This window comes from Accipiter gentilis, chromosome 10, assembly GCF_929443795.1.
Source record: "Accipiter gentilis chromosome 10, bAccGen1.1, whole genome shotgun sequence".
Lineage (NCBI taxonomy): Eukaryota > Metazoa > Chordata > Aves > Accipitriformes > Accipitridae > Astur > Astur gentilis.
The window spans coordinates 3,804,463-3,817,266 of record NC_064889.1 but is presented as its reverse complement, the minus strand read 5'-3'; the positions used below and the strand labels follow the sequence as shown (position 1 = coordinate 3,817,266).

Genomic DNA, 12,804 nt, shown 5'->3' with positions numbered 1-12,804 from the left:
AACCTTGGAATCAGCTCTGCGCTCCTCCCAAGCCTGCAAGCGGGGCTGTTCCTTGATGAAATGTGTGCAGCATTGCACTGGGCTACTTTATATGCCTGTGGGACAGCCCTGCCCATGGGGAACTCGTGGTGGGGTTGTTTTCCCAAAGCACAGCACGGTGTGTGCCATGCCTCTCCCTTGACCCTCCAGATCGTACTCATGTGTTGAAGTCACTTTCCCAATGTTGACCTGTGCAATGATCTAATGTTTCTACACCTGTGGGAGTCAGGCTCATCCTGGCTGATCAAGTCACTTTGCTGCCCTGAAGGAGCTTGTGGGGAGGAAAAAGGACGCTAAGGGGAGCTGTAGCTTCTGGAGGGAGCAAAGGCATTAGGGTGAAACCTCAGTTTTAATGAAGACCATTATTTTGAAGAGTTGTAACCAGCATTTTGGGTGAGATGCTCCTGTATACTTGTGTTACAAGCGTGTTCTACCACTGTCACTTTTTTCTCCTCTGCTGCGGGCTCCTTTGCTGGTGGGCTGTATGCAAAGATCTCGCACAGCTTTGTATTTAATTGATACACGCCAAGCTCTCTGCTGAGTCTCTTGCTTAGCAAAAGCAAAAGGTGCTATAGCATCATTCTGAATCCAGGACCACAATACAGGCGTGTTCATGGGGTGGCTCAGCTCCTGGTCTAGGAAATGGAGTGGGATCTTACCTGTTGAAGTAGAAAGAGCCCAGAGATGAACACTTCCAAAGTTCCTGGGGGAGTTTGAAGCTGAATGTTATACACAGGAGCACTGTATTTAGCTGTAGGTGGAAAAAAAAAAACCTGAAAGCTAACCATGCAGAGTCCCCAGCTGTGTTAGGACCAAGGAAAAGGGAAAAGCAAAGGATATACTGTTCTAATAAGGCAGAAACTCTCCTCATTCATCTCTGATCAGAACCCTTCTGTGTTTCCAGTTGGCAACTTTGTCAGGAGTGGGAGTTGGAAGCCAGTTTCCCAGCCCACCAGCTGTGTTGTGTCATAAAAGGCAAAGCAGATAATAATATATGCAACTTTCATGGTGTAGCCCAAATTTGGGGTGGATGCAAAATGCTAAGTGCTGATATTTATTAAGGAACCATCATGGGTTGCTTGTAAATCAACAGCCTAAGCCATACAGTGTTTCTTTTTCACTCCTGGCTGTGTGAAAGAGTCTTAATGAATAAGATGTTTCTCAGGAAGCCTTCTCTGCAAGAAAACAAGTAACAACAGGGTTTAGCACCTCTGGGATCAATGGGGCAGGTAGAGAAATACAGATGCCTCTGGGGGGGAATGGGCAGTTGTTTCAAGGTGAGCAGGAATGCAAAACGGTTCAAGGCTGGGAATCACCGTGTCCAAAAGTGAAAAACCAGAATGATCTGTATGTTATCATAGTGTAATTACCCAAGCAGATATTTGGTAAAAGAGAAAGATGAAACCCCATGCTTAAGAGTTGGTGGGAAATTCCTGTGGGTCCTTAAAATTCACTTTCAGCTGGCTCATTAATTTTCTGCTTCCTCCAAAATGCCCCCCTTGCCCTGCCACTGTTCATCTCCATCAGGAGCAAAGCGGTCCTGGGTCTAGCTTCAATACCAACTTTAAAGAGCGCAGCTGCATCTCTCATCCTTGTGAGTTCCCCGTGGGGCTCTCCTATTCTGGTCACGTCCGACCTCGCTTTCCTCGCACGTAATGCCCTGCTCTTCTCATTAACAAACCTCACAACGCTTCACAAAGACCATCAGCCCTTCCTGGCCTCCTGACGGGGAATCGGGAGAATGGGGAGGTTTGGCAAAGCAAAGTGACTTTCCAAAGGTTGTGCCACAGCCCTGTGGCAGGCCAGCCCCCTGAGCGGGGTGTGCTCTGCATACAGTCTTTTCGGAGAACATTAGCATCACAAAAGTAAGGGCAGGATCTTAGGGAAGGGGAGTATTTCTTCACCCCAGCTCCTAGTGGATTTTTCTCCAAGTGGATGCACTCTAGGATGTCATTTGCTCCCACACTGGCGCTGGCACGCTCACAAGCACCACGATGTGAGTTCGATTGGTCTTCTGCGTGTGTGGGGCGTGACACAGGTTAAGGGACACAGCTGAGTCATCATCATGTCTCTGGTATTTGTCTCATAGTCTTCCTGATTTGTGATGACAAATGAATTTTTGAGCAGTGTTTTATTTTGCTAGGAGCGGCCCTTTGCTATTGTCTTACTATAGCACTAGGGGGAAGAGGGCTGGCACACAAATGCTGCAGCCTTGCTGCATGCTCCTGATGGTAGAGCAGAATCTTCTATTAGCGAGCTGGTCCTCATATCTGACCATGGCTTTCTGACCTTGACACATCCTTTTATTTAAGCAACTGGGAACAGCGATCCTTTGTTATCGGTCTCTGCGCCCATCATCTGCTGTTGCTTCTTGTGAGTTCTTACACACACATATTTTTGTTCTTATTTCACTCGTATCAACCTTAATATTCCTCTTACAAGTCTCTGTGATAAGTTGATTGCGAGTCTTGGGCCACCTGCATCTTTTCTCAAGAGCCTCAAAGGTGAACAAAGCCATCAGACTCCCACATTCCCCTTAGAGAAGGAGGGATTAAAAAGAAAGAAGGACCAAAACCCCCAGCAAAGCCTGCAGGTATGAAGTGCTGAAAATCAGGTGCTAAATGAGAAGAGTCACTTTGGATTTTTTTTTTTTTTTTTTTTAAAACATAGTCCCGCCCTCTGCTTCAGTGATTGGATGCTGCCCACTCTTTTGTAAGGCAAGCGATGCAGCTGTCAGCCTCACAAGCTCATGATCTCTGCTCGCTGAATAAGTAGAAATGTGCAGGAGGTCGCCCGTTGCCCTCTTCGTGGCCCTGTGCGCCAGCCAGCTGGGCATGTGGGCAGCAGGGCGCTCCAAGGTGAACCCCAGGATTATCACAGCTCCACAAGGTAAGTCCCGGGCTGCGGTCGGCTGCAACCTTGAGATGCAGCAGCAGTGTCTGCAGCTGACAGCTACTCCCTGCACCGTGTATTTTCTACCTGCGTCTTGTCTTTTGAGAAGAGTTGGTCTTTTTTTGTGTGGTTTGTTTCTTCGGGGAGACTTTTGGCTCTCGTTAAAATGAGCTAAAAAGCCTGTGATCTCGGGAAGGGGCTTCTGGCTTCTTGATTGCTTTTAATTGAATTCTTAGATCCGTGTTCTTGCCAAGTCCTTTCCTTTTTACATTCTAAAACCGTTTTCCTACAACCTGGGTATATTAAAGGCTGTCCAAAAGCCCTGAAACAGGCACAGTAACCATTTCCCCTAACTTCTAGAGGAGAAGTGTGTGAAGTGTGTTTGCATAATAGCTAATTTTCTTACTTATCTGATGTACTTACCCTGTTAGCTGCAAATGAGTTCTGTGAGTAAATATTTGCAGAAGATCTCTGTTCCCTGAGAAAATATATGTATGTCTGAAATGGCACGCAAGGACTTATAATCGGATCCGATTTTAGCAGAAACTGAACAAAGAAATGTTTTCAAGGAGCAAGCTTAGAGTACAGCCCAAGCTTCATGTGTTGAAAAGAGCAGACTAACGTTTACTGGTTTCATCATGTGTCTTCCAAGCTTTTTGATTAATACCCTCCAGGGAGGCTTTAACAAAAGACCTCGTCTTGTCCCTGGCGGTTCTGGTGTTTGGCTAAGCCGGCGGGTTCAGCCGAGCTGCGGATCTCATGCTGCTCTGCAGTACAACAGCTCCTCTGTGCTTCCTATTCGCCGACAACTTCAGAGGACACGAATTTCCCGTGGTTTATTCTGCGCCATCTGTTATTCTTCTGCCGTTATTTATTATGCCCTTCTTCTTCAGGCCCATCGCTGCCTGCGGATGAAGAGCTAGGAGCAGAGGAAAGGGTGGTGGGTGGGTGGCTCGAAGGTGGCCTCTGCCTGCTGTGTCCGTCGCACAAAGGGGAGAGACACCGGCAGGGAGGGCAGCAAAAGATTACTCCTAGTATTGCGTCGTTAGTTTTATCTCCTAGCAAACGAAGTGGCTCAGAAAAGGGGATGCAAGCAGGGGAGAAGGCACAGAGCCTGAGACTGAACGGAGGATGGGGGTCACACATTTCTCCATAGACGTCTCCCCTGCCCCCTTGGGGTGGGAGGTAAATTGCTGTGGTCTGGTGTGGTTGGAAATGCCTGTCCTGGAGTAAAACTGTGCTGAGGGGGAAGAGAGAGCTCGAGTGGTTGATTTCCACCTGTCTCTGTGCTTGGCATGCACATGCGGTATGGTCATTTGGGCTTTCCCTGCATCTGTGACAGAGGGTGGCTTTACTGGCATTGAACACAGTGAGGATCTCTCACTGAGAAACACTGAAGCCAATTAGTGTTAGGACACTTCCCTGCAAAGGGATCAGCTTGTGCTTATCTGTTTCTCTCTCTCTCTTTTTTTTTTTCTTTTCTTTTCTTTTTTTGAGAGCTTAGCTGGGACACAGGCCAAGAGGGATTTCAATTAGGGAGGTAGCAGAGGTAGCTGTGTGGCACACTTCATTAAGAGTCAGTCCCGTGTCCTATTTAACAGAGTGCATTTTGTTCAGCATAACATCCAGCCTTTAGGAAGTGAGTCTGTGGGTGAGGAGGAGGGTGGAGAAGGAGGCTCTGGGGGAAGGTGAAGAAATGGGACAGGGGCAAAGAGGATGCGGTGGGCGACAGGGAGTCGTCTTTAACTTCCCCAGTGCTCCAAACACAGTGAAAGGCAAGCACAGCATCTTTAGTAAAACCTGCAGGTCAGCATACTGCTGCTGTTTGCATCCACTTACAGAGGCTTGTCCCTCGCCGTGGGGGTGACACTCTTGCAGGGCTCGGTTTGCAGCTCAAGCCCGGGTCCTGGAGGCTGGGAGCTGGATGGAGAAGAGCAGCAGTCCAGGACATTTGCGTGGGTGTTCACACCGGGGCTGTGCCTCGTATGCTGCATTTGCAGTGGTGCAGCGCTGGCCTCAGCCCTGGGCTCTGCAGGAGCTGGCAGCTCTTCACATAATTAAATTTCTTACACGCCACAGCCCATCACTAGCACCAGGTACGGCAGCCTCAGCAAAGACACCTCGAGATGTTACAGCCCTGTGAGTGAAGGTAGAGATTCCTAGTGCTGGCCAGAGCCCAGCCCTTTCCAGGAGGGAAGAGTACGTGTGTGGGATCCCTCCCTGGGCTGCGGTGCTGGGGGAGAGGAGGAAATTGGTGCTGGGGAAAGCTGCAGCTGCCCTTCCATGTCTCAGCCTTGCTCCCCTTGCCAGCACCCTGCCAGACCCTGGAAGAGAGTCCTGGGCTCAGTGCAGGTAGCCTCAACTACTCAGCTGTTTTGCCCTGCGGTCATTTGGTGTGTGGTTTCATAGCAAGAAATAGGTGAGAGGACATTGCGAACTGGGAAAAAAATGTGGCTGGGCTTAGGTAGCACAATCCTGAGCTCAGATATGAAGATAAAGAAACAGAGTCAGCCTGCCTTGGTTCTTGGAGCTCCTGGATTTAAGTAATTTCAACAGTCCCGGGGACTTGGACTTGGCGGTGGTGGGTGGCTGGAGCACTGTGTTCTGCAGACCTGCCTTTCTATGAATGCAGTGTGTATAAAGCCAGCCCTGAGGCCTCAGCTGCTGTTCTGCCTTTATTTTGCCTCCCTGATGCCACAGCACAGTGCAGGAGGAGGTGAGGAAGGGACATGCTTTCTCCAAAGGTCACCCCAGCTTCCGCACATGCTGGGCAGTGTTTGCCACCGAAGGCAGGGTGAGGGATTGCTGGAACTGTCCCAGCAGCCGGCACAGGTGGCTGGCTGGTTTTTAGGTCCAGCTGGGTAAGCAGTTATTTGAAAGCATGTCTGACTCTGGCAGGGTTTCTTCTTCTTAGGGGGAGGACGCTCAGAGCAAAGGGTTGAGGTCAGCTCCAGGCCACTGATCATATCTAAAGTCCCTACGAGCCTTTTTACTGACAAGGACTTTGCCCTGCTTCCCCTTTTGCAGCTGACCCAGCACAAAGATGGGTCGGATCTTCTGGCTATTACCCTCCCCAGTGTTCTAATGAAGGAAGATTGTAAATGGCAAGTTCCCTATCTGTTGAGATTTGCAGAGTGGGAGTAAGTTCGGCCTTAGCAGCCTGGGCTGGCGCAGAAGCAAGTGCTCCAACCTTGCACACTGTGTTCTTGCTTATCTTCCCTTTTATTTCCATCCTCTCCCCTGCCTCCATGTATTTTTCTAACCAAACGCTGACCAGCTGGGCTTTGCTTTGAAAAAGGTGCATTCACAACCCACACTGAGCTTTTGCTTGTCAGCACAGATACCATGTCTACTCTTCTGATCCATCTGCAGAAACGGAGACCGCTGTGTCCTGGGGCTGGGCAGAGCCGTCCGGGTGACAGAGAGGGCAGACACAGCCCCTCCGTACGGAGCAGGAGGGTGGCATCCCAGGCTGACTGTCTCATGACCGGAAAGTCACCGAGCATCGGGAGAGCAGAGGAGCGCAGTGAGGACAGCAAGGAGCCTGAGGGCTGGCTCAGGCTGCTATAGCCTGGGGCCTTTGGTGCAGCACAGGAATAATTTTTAGCTACTGCCGTGCTTAAGATTGTCTTGTCCCTCCCCACATGTGTAGATCCGAGACAAACGCACAGCCCCTCTCTGGTTGCTTGCTGCATTTACGCCTTGGGGTAGGATGGGGTCTTGACAGTTTAGTTATTCCCCTCTTATTAACAGGTGAGGCTGGAAGCTGGAGGGGGACGGGTTCCGAGCTGGTGTGTAGCTCACAGGAGTTAAGCAGGTCCCGCGGGGGAAAAGAAAGATTGTACACTTGACCCTTGGCTGCTTTGACTGGATAAACTGGCTCTAGCCTGCCCTGGGTCACAGGAGGGGTGTTGAAATGGCAGTTCCTGGAAACTGCCCACGCTGCCCATAGTAGCTCCTGGGCTTTGGCAAGCTCAGCCACCTCTCATTGCCCTGGGAAAATTGTGCCAGCAAGCATCCGAGTGCTGTAGGAGCTATTCTAGGAGCTCTTCAAGCCCACTGCTATAATGGTGCTGCGTTCAGCTAGCAAAGGAAGAGAGCTGATCAGAGATGAGGCTGAACTCATACTGATGGGGAGTGCTGGCAAAAATGAGAGATTGTGGTGCTAGCACCAGCTTTTACTCCTCAGTGACAGCGGCACTGTCTTCTCAGGAGCCATGGTCCCATGGGTGTGAAACATCTTTGTAGGACGGTTTCACATGAAGCTCTCAGAGCATCAACATTTCCAGGAGAAAGCTTCTCACTTTCCTAGCAATGCAATTTTCTGCAGAAGGCTCATTTTCACAGGGTGGGTGATGCTTGTATCATAAAATGTTGGTTGAAAATATTTTTTGCTCTGCGCAGATTGAAAAAGAAAAACCAAACAAACCAAGTGAGTGAATCACAACCACCTCCTCTTGCAAGAGCGTGACACAAAAACAACAGGCAAGGGCAAAGTAATAAAAGTTGTGGCTGCTGAACTGAAATGCTTAGGGCTGGGAAAGACTGCCAGATGCAAATTGCTGACCCACTGCCCAGCTCTGTGCCAGCCCTCGGGCTGATTCAGGGTCAGAATTGCAGAAAATTGGCCAAGGGAGGTATCCTGTAGTTGATGTAGTCAGGCTCGGTGCCTTAAAGCAGGACAAACTAAATCTAAGCCTGAGTACTTGAGTGCAAACTAAATCTAAGTACTGACTACAAGATGCTTTTTAAAGAAGCTTGTATCCGGAAAAAGGGCTGGAAGGTGAGTTAGAAGGAAGAAATTGCTTGTTTTGCAGCCAGCTCTCTCCTGTTGAGCTACATCCTATGGTGTGTGGCTATTTCTGGTTGTTCCAAGAATAGGACTTGTTTCTCCTGTTGGGCACTCTTTTCTTTTCAATCCCAGCTCCAGCCAGTGTAGTAGGCTGTGTCCAACTGTGTCTGGTGTGACAGAGAAGTGCTGCAAGAGTGCCACAGGAGCTGGATGTGGAAGCATGTCCTACCATCTCTACTAATTTCAGAGCACTTTAAGTCTGGAGCAACAGGCTTTGTATAATAAACCTAATGTTGCCCTTAATGATAGCTCTAGTGCTGAAACTATTCAGTCCCCAGTTTGAGCCCTGTTGACTGGTGTCAGCATCCTCCTGCAGTGATGACTCCACATCTAATTACCCACTTGGGTTAAGTTATTCTCCTTCATCAGGCATGTGTGTACTGGCAGGGAGAGGGCAGTGCAAGTTTAAGGAGCTGTAGGAGTTTCCTTGGGGAATGCAGGGGCAGTCCCAGGCAGACACCTGCCCTTGGTCTGCTCACAACAACCGTGGCCATGGGTTTGCTCCTATCTTGGATAATGCGAGTTTTGGAAAGTCTTATCTGAGCGTCCGGTTTCAAACGGCTGACTGTAATGCGGCGGTTTGGCTTTCCAAGTCTGAGTAATGCGGTGCTGCAGCCAAAGATGGACGAGAGAAGAATGGATATTGTGTGTTCCTGCTGCTGGTGGGGGTCAAGCGGGCAGAATGGGGATGCTAGGAAGGTCTGCGTGGCTTTCCCCGGCACAAACCAAGGAGGCTGTGGGGCTGAGACCTAGCTGACATTCATTACAGGGGTGGAAAGCCTACAGCGGCTGGTAGGAGGGCTGCAAAAAGCATGACGGGGCCCTTCCCAATCTAGTGAGGAAGTCCCTTTGCTGCATGCATTATCTCATCTTTTTCTATAGGGAACTTAAACTTCGTCCTCGCTGCAGAGCCAGAGATCTTTCTTCCCACCTTTAAACCTCTGCATGTTCCACGGGGGGGGACCGCACAGGTCCCCTTACCCTGTGTCTACCTCCTGGCTAGCCTCCCCTGGGCTGGGAGGAAAGGGCACATGCTCGAGAAGGGTTTTGCAGCTGCCCTGCCCTAACCAGCAGCAGGGAGGTAGGAGATGGCTGCCAATTAAGCTAAAAGGTAAAGCGGCTGGTTTGCTGGTGGATGCTCATAGAGGTGCTCGGGGCAATTTTTATCCTGGAAGGCTTTTTATGATAAATCAGTCTCTGGAAACTGATCTTCCTAGTGGGGGGGGGCAGCCATGCTCTCCAGATCGCAGCTCTCCTGCTAAAACCATCCTTTGTTGTTCCGTCGTTGTTCCAGTGACCGTATAATAAAATACCATAATCACAGGCCGAAGTTCCCCAGCTTCCAGCAGGAACACGGCACAGCTCAGGACTGTCATTACAGAGAACGGCTTTTGGAAAGTAACAAAACCTGGCTCTAAATTTAGCAGCTGCAATCCGTAGGGTGCAGCAAGCAGCTTGGCTTCGGGGCTGGTAGGGAAAAATGTACCTGCTAGATGACAAGTTGCACCCGTGAAATCAAAGGCTCTGGACTCATCTTGCAGTGGCACAGGCTTCAGTGCTGCATAATTTTGGGGGGGTGAGCATGCAGAGGGGGCCAGGGGATATTGGTAATGCGTTAGCGTGCGTAGAAAACATTGCCATGCCTGTCATGTAGTCATTTTGTCTTTAAAAAGGAGAAATCTCTCTTTCCCGGAGCATGAAGCACTCTGGTTTGAGCCTTCAGAGGGTAAGCGGGGCCCTACAGCGCTGCCCATGTTGACGAAGCTCTGCCTGATGGCAGAGGCTTTGAATTCAAGACTTGTTCCTTCCTAGCTGCAGGTTAGGGGTCTCTTTTGTTGCTTGCTGAGTGGGTATTTGGGACCACTGCCGGCTCTGGCTCAGGCTTGGAGGCCCCTCGCAAAGGAGATATAGGCTGTCTAGCTCTCAGAAGAGCTTTTGAGCAGGCATGCCCATGCCCAGCGGCTGGGTTACCAAACCAAGAGGATTTTTTCTCTTTCTTCCTGCCCTAGCTCACCCCTGCGCTGAATACTGCTGCCTGCTGCCAAGACGCTCCAGAGCTTACCAGAAATAGAGTGGAAATCATTAATGCGCCAGAATATTTGCCTTATGTAGTGTAACTCTAAAAAAGCATATTTGTCTAGTTAGAGTGTACTCTGCGAGCTTGAGCCTTTCTGCTGCGCTAGTGCAGCCCTCCTGGGCATTTGGATTGCGCACAGGCTGAGAGCTTTTGTAGGATATATCCCCGATAACGTGGGCTGGGTTGTTTCCTCCGCTCTGGAGCATTTTGCTATTGATGGCAGGGATCTCTTGAGGGCAGCAGAAAGCAGACGCACGAGCCCCCCATGGTTGTAGGGTCTTCAGGAGCAGCTGGGGAAGAAGCCAAAGAAAAGGCAAGCAGCTTCGTATAGTGGCAGCCAGGAACGTAGCTTGGACAAGGGTGAAAGAGTCCCGTTGTGGAGAGGATGAAGATGTTACCGATATATCCATGGCTTTCCTCCTTCCTTTGGAGGGGTGCTTAGAGGGAGATGGAAGCAGTTGGGGAGGGGTGTAAGAAGATAGCGTGAGGTTTCTTGGCTTGTCTCCAAACTGTCTTCAGGGAGAGACAGGATGAGAAATACCAAACTGATTAAACCCGTTGCTCTGACTTGCTGCAAGTTTAAAATAAGAAAGAGGAGTGAAATGTGGAAGGCAGTCAGGTCTGGGTTTGAGTAATGTGGGCTTCCCAGCTGCACGTCTCCCCTCTGTGCTTTCACACCTCTTCTGGGTTTCCCACCAGTGCATGGATGCCTGTGCAAGGGTTTAGGGCTACACCCCCCCACCCCAATGCTCTCCAGCCTCCTGCAGGTTGCCCATGCTGCCCAATGCTGGGCTAACTGGTTCTCCACGTGAAGGACAATGGTCACAAATGGAAAATGAAAAGGAGAGCAGCACACAGCCCAAGCCCTCACTCTCAGCTGTGCTGCTTTCGGGAACCAAACCGCAGTATTTCCTACAGGATGGAGGGCATGGGAAAATTACAGTCAGGGCTTTTACCTGCCCTGGGCTGATGAAAGCACTTTGTCTTTCCTGGGAAACCATTTTACTTTATCCTTTCTGGGCACACACGTGCTCTTGGGATGCATCTGTGGGAGTGTCTGGCTAAAGCAAAGGCAGCTGCTCTGACCTCAGTGTTGCTGCCCTACCTGGCCAGTGCCCTGCCTGCCCTACTGGGAGAGGCTGCGTTGGTTATGGAATACGTGGGAGATGACTGATGCCTGTGCCAGGCCTTGTTTTGATCCATTTTCCCGACCCTGCCCTTTGTAGAGATGCTGGTCACAGCCGATGACTTCTCTTGGACTCTGGCTGTTAGCGCTAGAAATGAGCGTACCTGTGTTTCGTCAGTGGTTTTTCTGCTTGCGCTGTGTGCTCGGGGCAAGAAAAGGAGAGATATAAGCAGCACGGCTGCCGTGTAAGGCTCTCTGGGGGGGGGCACGGGCACGAGGTGAGGGTCCCCCCATGGCAGGGAGCTGTGTGGCCCCTAGGAGAGCACAGAGAGCTTTAAGGAGCAGGAAATACATGCCTGCGTCTGGTCCCGCTTCAGCAAGAGACGTTTTTAGCACTTTTTGTGGTTGCTTGGTTTCCGCTGCTGCTCCCCCAGTGCTTTTTGGCCTGTGGCAGACTAATACTACGGAGGAGTTTTGGGGGGTGCCTGCAAGCATCCTGAAAAGAAGGCAGGGGAGAGGGGAGACTGGGAGGGGAAGGCGGGCAGCACAAATCCCTTCTGAGACGTGCTAGCCACCGGACTGATGGGCACCAGCTCATAGCCATGCTCCCAGTCTGCCACGTTGTGCCAAGCTGAATAGGTGGGGCACAGGGAGGGAGTGAAAGGGTGGCAAGGATGATATTTGGCCCTGGGAGGGCTCTGGAGGGAGCTCTTAGGACCCCAGGATAGAAATCTGTAGGGAACGGGGTAGTATTGGTTCTCTTCTTTTTATTTTGCTTTCTTTGAGAAACGACTCATGCTGGAGCATAGCTTGAACTGAAACGGTGCAGGGCTGCCCCCTACACCGAGTGATGTTCCCTGAGGGATGATCCTTCAGCCTATGCCTCTGCTTCCCCGGCGCTGAGTGGTGGCTGTAAGGATCCTGGCTCCCGGCTCCCAGGGCTGCAGCTAAATCCCTCAGCAGTGTGCTGGTGGCATAAGCCAGGGAGAGGAGGGAATGACGGGCCAGGCTTTTTTGTGAGCGATGAGAAGGAAGTGGTTTCCCACATTGTATTGCCTTTTCACCCCTTTCTCAGAAACCCCTCCTGCAAAAGCGTATCATTTTCCATGAGGCGTGTTGGCTGGTGGCGTGTTGGGGACCTTGTGTTTTACAGCCCTTCAATTACTCTGTGGCAGGTCAGAGCAAACCCTTCCTAGATGTCCGTCCCTCCTGGGTCATGACGAATTGTTCCTATAATCCCTGCCCCTCCCTGCCCCGTTTCTGCAGGATCTGCCAGGTCCCAGAAGCCTGTCAGACTGCTCAAGGTGTCCCTGGGAGGGGATGGCTGGCGGGTGAGCGGGGCTCTGGGAGCACTTCCCTGGGCCGACTGTGGTTTCCTTGTGTCATATTGCTCCCTTCGGGCAAAATCATGGGGGAAAGAAAACCTAGCTGCTTGGTGAGCACAGCAGCTCTCCGTAGGCATACTTCTTCCTTCCAGAATGTCTCAACTTGGGAATTTATAGATCATCTAAAAAAAAAAAAAATTAAAAAAAAAAAAAAAAAAAAAATCCCACAGCTTGGCTTCTTGCCGGCATCTGTGGCAGAGCTGGGGAGACAGACGGCGCATGGTGCTTGGATGGGAGCAGTGTGGTTCGGTCCAGTCCTTCTCCCAGGGATAGAGGGGACCCATGGCAGCCCTGTGGGGTGTCTCCAGCCCTCTGGGATGGGTGCTTTGACTCCCCATGCTTCCCTTGGAGGGCACTGTCTGCTGGTGGGGCTCCTGGGACTGATATCTGGCCAAGCAGGTAGGAAATGCAGGGATCATCCTCCCGGTCTCGC

The 12,804-nt window shown here is 50.8% G+C and overlaps 1 protein-coding gene across 4 annotated transcripts in view; it reads left to right on the top strand.

The window, feature by feature from the left end:
* The window catches only part of SEMA7A (semaphorin 7A (John Milton Hagen blood group)), a 34,379-nt gene that overhangs the window by 4,863 nt on the left and 16,712 nt on the right, over positions 1-12,804 (top strand). For 2 of the 4 annotated variants that reach the window (XM_049811422.1, XM_049811421.1), the window contains exon 2: positions 2,710-2,928. The exons of the other annotated variants lie outside the window; for them this stretch is intronic. In XM_049811422.1, the coding sequence (XP_049667379.1) occupies positions 2,817-2,928 (112 nt within the window). In that variant the 5' untranslated portion in view covers positions 2,710-2,816. The remainder of the gene's footprint in view (positions 1-2,709; positions 2,929-12,804) is intronic. 4 annotated transcript variants of the gene reach the window in all.